Source organism: Mercenaria mercenaria, chromosome 7 (assembly GCF_021730395.1).
Source record: "Mercenaria mercenaria strain notata chromosome 7, MADL_Memer_1, whole genome shotgun sequence".
Lineage (NCBI taxonomy): Eukaryota > Metazoa > Mollusca > Bivalvia > Venerida > Veneridae > Mercenaria > Mercenaria mercenaria.
The window spans coordinates 34373010-34384094 of NC_069367.1; the positions used below are offsets into that span (position 1 = coordinate 34373010).

The 11085-nt window shown below is 36.2% G+C and overlaps 1 protein-coding gene across 1 annotated transcript in view; it reads right to left on the minus strand.

Annotated features, from left to right (window-relative positions):
- LOC123554452 (transmembrane protein 164-like) overlaps positions 1-9709 on the minus strand; it is a 36759-nt gene extending 27050 nt beyond the window's left edge. The window contains exons 1-2 of the mRNA XM_045344616.2: positions 9398-9709; positions 3563-3912 (exon numbers count right to left, since the gene is read on the minus strand). Of these exons, the coding sequence (XP_045200551.2) occupies positions 3563-3883 (321 nt within the window). The 5' untranslated portion in view covers positions 3884-3912; positions 9398-9709. The remainder of the gene's footprint in view (positions 1-3562; positions 3913-9397) is intronic.
- Positions 9710-11085: the final 1376 nt, after the last annotated feature.

Genomic DNA, 11085 nt, shown 5'->3' on the forward strand with positions numbered 1-11085 from the left:
GTCAAAATCAAGGTCAAATTTCATTTCGGAACACAAAACTATGCATGTGGTCCAAATATGAAGCCTGTACCTTCAAAAATGTGAAAGTAGGTCACTAGGTCAATGTCAAGGTCAAAGTTTTTTTCAGTGCACAAAACTATGCATGTGGTCCAAATTTGAAGGCTGTAGCTTGAGAAATGTGAAAGTAGGTCACTAGGTCAAAATCAAGGTCAACTCGTGTCAAGGTTCATCTTGCCACTCAAAACCATACATGTGGTCCAAATTTGAATGTTGTAGGTTATTGACAAGAAGATTTTAAAAGTTTTTCCCTATATAAGTCTATATGAACCTTGTGACCCCCAGGGCGGGGCCATATTTGACCCTAGGGGGATAATTTGAACAAACCTGGTAGAGAACCACTAGATGATGCTACATTACAAATGCCAAAGCCCTAGGTTTTGTGGTTTGGACAAGAAGATTTTAAAAGTTTTTCCCTACATAAGTCTATGTAAACCATGTGACCCCCGGGGCGGAGCCATATTTGACCCTAGGGGGATAATTTGAACAATCTTAGTAGAAGACCACTAGATGATGTCACACACAAAATATCAAAGCCCTAGGCCCTGTTGTTTTGAATAAGAGGTTTTTCAAAGTTTTTCCCTATATAAGTCTATATAAACCATGTGACTCCCGGGACGGGGCCATATTAGACCCCAGGGAAAGAATTTGAATCACCTTGGTAGAGGACCACTAGATGATGCTTCATACCAAATATCAAAGCCCTAGGCTCTGTGGTTTTGGACAAAAAGATTTTCAAAGTTTTTCCCTATATAAATATATGTAAATTATAGAAATAAACAAAGGGCTATGACTCACTAAACAATTGTTGAACCAGTGTGATTTTCAGGGGTACACAACTAGGGTACCAATACATCATTCTGACAAAGTTTGGTCAAAATCCCCCCAGTAGTTTCTGATGAGATGCGATAACGAGAAATTGTTAACGGACGGACGGACGGACGGAATAGCCCATCATGATGATGGTGGGCTAATAAAGAGTGGCCCGACTTTGAATCACTTGCCCCTAACCACTGTGGGACCTAACCCCACTCAGGTCATCATGTGAAAAAGATGTCCAGCTGGCTGACGGAAGGTAGGCTGTTCTACCCAGATGCCCATTCTTGAATAAGATGATGCCTGGAGGGGTACCTGGGGTCTTCCTACACCATTTAAATCTGGAAAGTCACCATATGACCTCTAAAATTGTCAGTGTGACTTAAAACATAACAAATAAATACTAAAATGTATTAAATAAAGATCTTGGTCAGAAAAGTTTGTGAATTAAAAATAAAAACATGTACATGCTAAAAATGAAACCAGCTGATCAGACCATTGAAAATTGAAAATGACAGATCGTTTGCTATTCAATCATCAATTTAATACTCGAGGTAGATGTTATGACCAAGGGCAAATAGTACCCATGCCCTAAGAGTGATTTTGTTAAAGTTTTTGAAATCATCAATTTTATGTTCAAGATAATAAAAGAGTTAAACACAGAATGGTAATTTTCTTTGTACTACAGGTTAAATGCATATTAAAGTAGGTTTAAATCCTTTCAGGCAACACATTTGAAGTGATCACTTATCGTCTGTTGTTTTAGTAAATTTTACTGCCCCCTTTTTTTTTCCCCCTCCTCCTGTCAACATTTTTCTGCCCAGAATCCGAGTAACAAAAAATTTAAAAAACTCTGGCCTTATAAGATAAGTTGTACGAATTATTAAAAATGCCCCAAGACTCCAGCAAGGTTACAACTTACAAGCTGAAAGCTGATTCAAAGTCAGACAATGGACTGTACATGTATCTATTTACTATGAAATAAATCATTAATATTTGCAGACTGGGCTAATTTTTGTTAATGTCCATTTACTTCATCTGATCATTCAATCCATAAATTCATAGGTAACTTTGACTGAAACTATAAATTCTATCTAATTTTTACTTTGTGCTTGACTAGTCAACTTTTCAAGTGATTAATGAAAATTGTACTGTGGCACACAACTGGTGAATAAATCATGTGGGAACAGTTTTCCTGCAAAACAAATCCTGAGAACAGCAGTTTCTGCTCTAAATTGATGCTGTTTATTTATATTCATTCAAATGTATAATGGGTTGAAATTACTTTAAATTGAATCAAAATCTTTTTGAAATTAAGGTCTGGTTCTTTTTTTACATTCAAGTAATATGTCTAACCCTTCTCTTTAATCAAAAGTGGATCCAGAAAGGGATGGACCAGGCATTAGCTCCCCAAAACACACCCCCAAACACATCCTAACCCACCCTTCAAATCCAGCAAAAACATGCTTTTGAAAGACTAAAACAGACCGCAGACACTTCTTAAGAGAATTTTGGCACAAAAATTAATTGTAAAAACTTGACCCTTATCATGCTGGACACAACTGATTCTGCCTTTGCAACCAGTGTAGATCATGATCTGCCTGCACATCTGTGCAGTCTGATCATGATCTGCATTGTTTGCCATTCAGTCAGTATCTTTTTGGTAAGCATCCCTTTTAACAGTTAATGTTACTGTCCAAATTGAAAGATGGTTAAGTTCAATTGGTAAGGGTTAAAATAGCTAAAGTGGAGCAGTAAGAGAGGACAGTCAAAATCAAAAGCTAAAACTGCTTTCCTTTCATTTCTGAATTTTTTAGAATTTTAAAAATGATATTGTGTCAAATATTTATGCATATATAATATACACCCAATTTATCATGTATCGCATACCTGCCACCCCGCCAAACTATTCCCCTAAACTAAATTCCTGGATACCGGTACACCCCTTTTCAAAGAAGTTAATAGATATTTAGGCTGATACACTTATGTTATTTACTTGTCCATAAAATGATTCATAGTTCTAATGTCAGAGTTTTAAAGCTGTATTTCAGTAAAATCACTGAAACCAGATACTGAGATAGCATAATTAACAACAAGTTAATATACTTAAATTATACTTAAATATTTCAATTAAAACCCAACTCAAATAATATTAAATGTATTGTGCATAAGAAATGAAAAGCCCTTTCTACCACATAATATGATCAACATTTGACTGTAAACTGTCTGGCTATACCATGAAATTGGTCATTATCATGAGCAAGAAATTTCATGGTTTTGGTCAATATTGCTACTTCATGCTATATGAATTTGCTGATTTCATCTTTTGAAGTTAAACAGGATGGGAATTTCATTTGTTAGAATTTAATTTCGTGGTTCGGTTCAACCACAAAATCCATGAATAATTTATTAATTTATTTTGTTGGGTTTAACGTCCCACCAACACAATTATAGGTGCTTTGATGGTGAAGACCCCAGGTGCCTCTCCATGCATTATTTCATCACGAGCGGGCACCCAGGTAGAACCACTGACCTTCCGTATGCCAGCTGGATGGCTTCCTCACATGAAGAATTCAATGCCCCGACTGAGGCTCAAACCCACACCAATGAGGGGCAACCATGAATAATTATCCCCCATGAATATTAATGATTTCCCAGTACCCATACACAAGTTGAAAACAGCACTTACTTGTATCATACTGGTCACATGACATGGGTTAAATATCCATATAAACTGACGTGTTGCCAATTTAAATCCCAGTTCGATGCCAAATGTCAAACACATTGAAACTAATAATATTCTTTTCCCACACAAATCTTTGTTTTCGAGAGGTGGTATTTTGTCTGGCAGTGTGATATGTTTGTAAGCGTATTTTATACAACATGCTGCAAAAAGACAAGCAAGTCCACTCTCCGCCACTCGCTGCCAAAGAGGAATGAAGTCAACGCACTCCTGACCTCCATTTCCAGGTAGAGTATGGTCTACGCCAGCGTATGCCCACTCAAACATTGTTACAATAACGTTGCTTTAACACCAATCTGAAAGAGATAACATAATTCATTTGTTTGTTTTGTTTTGCTGGGTTTAACATCACACCGACACAATTATACGTCATATGGCGACTTTTCAAGCTTTTGATGGTGGAAGCAGACACCCGAGGTGCCTCGTCCGTGCATTATTTCATCATGGGCGGGCACCACAGCTCAACCACTGACATTCTGTAAGCCAGTTCAGTGGCCTCTTCATAAAATGTATGAAGAATTCAACCACCTTAGTGAGGCTCAAACTTACGTAAGTGGGGGGCAAGTGATTTGAAGTCAGCGAACTTAACCATTCGGCAACATAGGCCCCTAAATAATATCCAAATTTCAGGTAGAAGACTAAGTTGTCTTTGCACTTTAAATACCAAATAAGTCCTGAATGAAATGCTCCTTGCCTGTAAAATGCTTCAAGCCCCAAGAAATGCTCATCCCAAGATAAGTTTTCTCATGTCCTGTTATACATGTGTATGTTCTGTTCTGTTCCTGTAGTGCTGTCCTATCAATTGTTATTTACAAATGATAAATTCAGGAATAATTAAAACTGTCAGCGAAGTTTATCCTTATAGTCCTTTTGAAATTTCTATCCCTTTAACAATTTAACAAATACCTCCCCACTTTAACATGTACACAATAATGTAGAGCATCATTTAACATGCTGTGAGAATGTATTACTGCAAAATGAAATCCATACTCCTCACTTACAAAAGTTGTTAATTTAAATGTACATTTTATTATATTTATGCACTTAGGTTTGTGACATAAGACAAACTTTAATATAACCTAATGATAATGACATATTCCATCGAAATTTGCAATAATTCATTTAAGAAGTATAATTACCTACAGGTTAATAATTCATACATTTATTCAATTGGACTTTGTCCGGACATGTTTCATTCTGATATATTGTTATGTCATAAAGCTGGAGGATTTTCAAAACAATTAAACATTACAGTTTTATCTCGATATGGTATCATTAGGCCAATATCATGTTAAAAGGGCACAATAACTTCAGATGCACAACAAAAGGGGTCTTTGTTTTTAATTTAAACATTATACAGCAACCTCAATAAAATGTAGTCATTCACTAATCAATATTATTCAATACCGATAAGCTGATGTTTCATTAGTTTGATATACAGTAGCACAGAAAGGTGATATGGTTTGTTTTTTTTACTTTAAGGGGAAGGGGTCTGGGTCTGTTATTTGGTGAAAATGTAGCTTGATATTTAGTTAAACAGGAATAACAAGAGCTTGTAGAACACGAAATGTCCCTCTTGATGCATTCAGTAACTGCACAAAGAAAAGAAATTATTTGGTCACAGTGCACTGGACGTTTGACGTACTGACCTCAAATCAATAATTTTCGGTCATTTACCAGTCATAAGTAAACTCTGTATCAAATGTGATCTTAGACCAAAGTATTCCCTAGTTATTTGGCAAAAAAAGTTCTACTGTTCTGGGTCAATGTGATCTTGACCTTTGACCTACTGACCTTAAAATCAATAGGAGTCATCTGCTGGTCATGCTGGCTTTCACCCCAGGGGCATAATTCGAACAATCTTGTTAGAAATCAACTAGGCAATGATACATACAAAATATCAAAGGCATAGACCTTGAACTTTCAGACAAGAAGATTTTTAAAGTTTTTCCTATATAAGTCTATGCAAAAATTGGGACCCCCAGGGCAGGGCCTCTTTCACCCCAGGAGCATAATTTTGGTAGTAGACTACTAGGCGATGCAACATACCAAATATCAAAAGCATAGCCCTTGCAGTTTCAGGCAAGAAGATTTTTAAAGTTTTTTCCTCTATATATCTATGTAAAACTAGGGAACCCTGTGGCAGGGCCTTTTTTCACCCCAGGAGAATAATTTGAATAATCTTGGTAGAGGACCACAAGGCAATGCTATACACCAAATATCAAAAGCCTAGGTCTTGTGGTTTCAGACAAGACAATTTTTAAAGTTTTTTTCCTATACAAGTCTATATAAACCATATGACCCACCCTGGGCGGGGCCATATTTCATCCTAGGGGTATCATTTGAACAATCTTGGTAGAGGCCCACTATATAATGCTACGTACCAAATATCCAAAGCCCTAGGACCTTTTGTTTTTTCAATAAGATTTTCAAAGTTTTTCCCTTATATAAGTCTATAGAAACAATATGACCCACTTAGGGCGGGGCCATATTATATCCTAGGGGGATAATTTGAACAATCTTTGTAGAGGCCCACTAGATGATGCTGCATACTAAATATCAAAGCCCTAGGCCTTATGGTTTTGGACAAGAAGATTTTCAAAGTATTTCCCTATATAAGTCTATATAGACCATGTGACCCCTGGGGCGGGGCCATATTTGACCCTAGCGGGATAATTTGAACAATCTTGGTGGAGGCCAACTAGATGATACACTAAATACCAAGAAGATTTTTAAAGTCTTTTTCCTTTCGGTTGCCATGGCAACCAGTTCTGTATGGAATTCAATTCTTTGAATAATTTTTAAAGAAGACCATCCAAGGATCATCCCTGTGAAGTTTCATCGAAATTGGCTTGGTGGTTTAGGAGGAGATGTTGTTTAAAACAAAGTGTGGACAGACGCCAAACGGTGAGTGATCACAAAAGCTCACTCTGAGCCTTTGGCGCAGGTGAGCTAAAAATGCAAGAATGTAAATTTTCTGCATTATTTCAAAAGCATTGCAACGGTTTTTTATCTTCTGCACAATATTTTTGGTTATTTATAATATCCATGGTTCAAATTTAAGCTCGCATACTCGCAAAATGCGAGTGACTTTTGCCCAAACTCACAAAATCTCAAGAAAAAATTACGACAGTTTTAACTTCATTAACTTTCAGTTTCGATATGCTGCGAATACGCATTTAATGATGATGTTTCACACAGTACGCACCAATTGATGACGTTTTTACATAGTGCGCGGACTGTTTGCAGATTTTGATTATGTGGCATGGTAACTACCAGTATGCGTGCGCACAATATTTGATGGAAAAACCCTGTTTTGTACTACACACACTTACCAGTAGTGTTATGGTGGAGAGAGCCTTGTTTCTGACCAAAACGGTTGAACATGAATGCGACTAAAGTTCTCAAGTTGATAAATTGCAAATCGAAATATTTTGTACTCGCAAAAATTTGCAAGTGTAAAAAATGTTAAATTCTACCCCTGGAATATCTTGTTAAAATATCTTGTCAATAACTTTGTACCACTAGTCACTTTCAGAGTACTCACTTCTTATTGACTTCCGAGAGAACTTATTTTTTGCCTAAAATGTGTACGTTAGTCCCTTTATAATAAACCAATGGTAAGCTTGCAATCTCATCTCATATTTGCATAAATTGAACGTTATAAATTTTTTAGATAATTTGGGGGCACAAACTTATCAGATATAAGAGTATCTAAACTTATTGTGTCAATTTTTAAAACACCGATAAACCAAACATATCTGCCAATAGGTTATCATACTGAGTGACAGTATCCAATAAAAAAAAAGGTCTATCACTAGATAAGATGTATAGATCTGTGTTACTTTCTTGAACTGAACAACAAATTCAAGTTAAAGAAGTTTTCCTAATTCTCAACAAAACCTTAATACTTTATCAAATTTGAAACGATTTTCTCATCAGAATACATGTACATGTAGCAACCTTGCATTTTGTACATGATCGTGTATTAAATACTTGTATTTGCTTTAACAAGATCGCCACATTATCCCTTTTCTTGCTGGACATGACTGAGTCTGCCTTTGCGACCATTGTTACAGTAGATCATGATCAGCCTGCACATCTGTGCAGTCTGATCATGATCTGCACTGTTTGCCATTTAGTCAGTATATTTTGGTAAGCACCCCTTTTAACAGTTGATGGTACTGTCCAAATTGAAAGATGGACAAGCTCATTATAGAAATTTAGCAGGGTGAGTGTTATAGAGCTTAAACTGCATAATACATCAATTCATAAGCAAAATACAGTTTTACACTGAGTAACAGGGAAGTAAAAACAAGAATTGTTAGTCATTATATGGAAAACAAGCCTTGTCCCCAGGTAGACACAAAGGGGAAGAGACACATCGGAGCTCTAGAGAAGGGTAGGCTGTTGTGTAAATAATACTTACTCCCACCAGTAAAGTAACCAACCAATCAAAAATTGGGTTCTGGAAATATGTAAAACTTTTTTTCCCTGCACATTGAGCGCTGTGATGAAAAGCAAGGAACCGGTAAACCCTACGCTGCCGTGGAGTTTGCAGAGTTCAGCTCTTCAACAGGGAAGATACAATTCATTGGTGTACTAATTTATACCGTTCAAATGGGTTATCCAGTATAGAGTCGGTCTCTACTCTACCCTAGAGCTTCCATGTGAACTTTCCCAAAATGACTTGAAGGAATTTAGGTAGAGGGTCACCCAAGGAACACTGCTGTAAAACTATTGATTGACCAACAGTTTCAGAAGAGAACAATTGTAAAGTTTATAACAATATAGAAACAAGAGCTGTCACTAATGGTGACAAATGCCCCCACAGCGCCTTGACCTTTGACCTGGTGACCTTAACCTTTGACCTGGTGACCCCAAAGTCAGTAGGGGTCGTGTACTCAATAAGTACTATCAGCATGTGAAGTTTGAAGGTCCTGGGTGCAGTGGTTCGCCAGTAAAGTGCCTTCCTGCAAAAAGTTAACATTGTGACGAACGAACTAACAAACGGACGGACAGTTGAAAACTAATATGCCTCCCTTCGGGGGCATAAAAACAAGCCGACATACAGAAAGGAAAACCATCCTGTGTAAAAAAAGTTACGTACCCCATATTATGTACCTTTACTAATTATAATATGCTGACATGTTAAATAATCCTAAAATTGCCTTCAGATGATGAGATCTGCATGAAACTTCTTTGAACAAGGGCAAATACAACAAAAATATATTTCAAAATCATTGTAAAGCACACAGATCTTTATATTTTATTTGACCATATATAAAAGACATTGTCAATGTCCAAAAAATATAGGTCACAACGGTTACCTATAGCTTATATATTTTCGGACACTGCATTGAAAGGGCCATATTAAACATGAAACTAAAGTCAAAACTGTGTAACTCTGTAAACTGAACCAAAAATGACATTTTGTTAAAGATATAAGGTATAGAGATCTGTTATTTAAGACCCATTATTTGGTAAGACAGCTAGAACACAGGCTATGCATCAGCTATGTTACCAGACAGCTAGACACTTCCTAAAAGATAACATTGCTACCACTTTGTATACAGCTCTTTATAGCGTAATGGCCAACATATCGCCAAACCCCCCCCCCCGCCAACTTCACTGTAAAACCGGAAACAGGTATTTATTGGTGGCTAATACCGGAAAACAGGTCCTGAAACTGGTCCTTCACAAAGTTATATAAGACAAAGGTCAAGAAGTGAAATAAAAAAGACAAATTATTTGATCTGTAAATATATCAGATTCACTTACCTATGAATACAATATCTGTAGCTATCAATACACTCAATAGATCTACCCGCTCATGAATTATTAAGGTCAAGTTAATGATGTTTAACTAACATTTCGCAGGCACCGACTGACTGAGGCAGGCTCAGAATCTGGATCAATAAATTGGATAGCGACCCAACAACTTTCCGGATATTCCTCTAATGAAATGTAGTTCACAGTCTTATATGAACAAAATACCACTCAAAAGGTACCACAGCAATACCAGTAAATCAAATAAACTGTTCGAGTTCGATAATTGAAAATCTTTGACGGCTGGTTTATATTTCCCGTACCGGTCCGTTCCGTACACAAAGACGTCAATCTGAAACACAGTGTTACTTCCCCTTATCGGCAAATTTTCCAAGCTAGTGGATTTTGAACTTAAAGTATATCTGCGAATTGAAATATATATCTATATAAGATTATTACTTGTTTTATGTAACTGTAGAAGTAAATACAACAAGTTTTTTTCCCTTTTTTAAATTGTATATACCTTCCTACAGTGTACACTTCTACTAATCTTTTACACATTTATGTCCAAACTAGCACCTTCTTACACTTTGTATGGTGAATTTCAATTTGCTGATTTACAAATACTTTTTTTTCATAAGTAGGGCAGACCGGGGCACCATGGGACTTTAGCACCATGGGACATCAGATGTAACCTATTTTTTCTGGAAAGTAAACTATCTGAATCGCTAAAAACCTTGCCTTTTGCTGTTTTTTATACGGAATTTGAAGGTGGGAGGATTTAAAATAACACTTCATTTGAGTATTTTCATTTCTTTTTACTACTCTAAAAAAGTAAAAAATTAACACAGATATTGTCTCGTACGTAAAGTTCTGCAGGGAACTCTTTGAAATCATTTCTGTATCACTATTTATAAAGCACACATTGATCGATAATTTCACAAAATGTTAAATCCCAGTGAGTCAGATGGCATTTATATTTTGTTTTTGAAAATGAAAGGGTGTTGGGGTTTGGGCACGTTGGGACACATGCAATTGGGCGCCATAGAACAGCGTTAAGTACAGTTGGAAGAAAACCACACGTTATTACACTGGTAAATTAATGCATACAAATGAAGAAAACTTGACCTATTAGTTGAGTTTTTGAAACGTCAACCCATGAAAAAAAAGGCTTCAATGTTTATTATACCGCAAGGAAACTGATGAGGTGGAATATGATGACATTATAATGAACTTGCGACCTGTGAAGTTTCCACTTTTCTCTTTGTCTTAGCCAAGCAATAAACGAGGCACTGCAAGAGCTGAAAAACACCTGAGGTTTGACCTCTACCTAACTCACTATTTTTCAGTAAAGGCATGAATATTATTGACATACCACTACTGGATAAATAAATTATGAGAAGTCAGTTTATACTTTAAGTTGAGAAGTTAATAAACAGATATGTGTGTTCATTTAATACTGTTGTATTGTTATATCTAAGTCGTAAATGTTGTTTCAGGTTAAAGGTAGGTCTGCAAATTAAAGAACAGTTGATCTGTCTGTGTCTTGATGTTGATGTTTTAGAATTGCCATTGCAGTTAAGATGAAGTAAAGTTCATAGATTTGTTTATATTTAAATAGTATGACAATCATAGAAAGTTAATTCAAGATGTTTTAGAAAAATGAAAAAAATATCATTTTTGTCCCAAGGTGCCCCAGT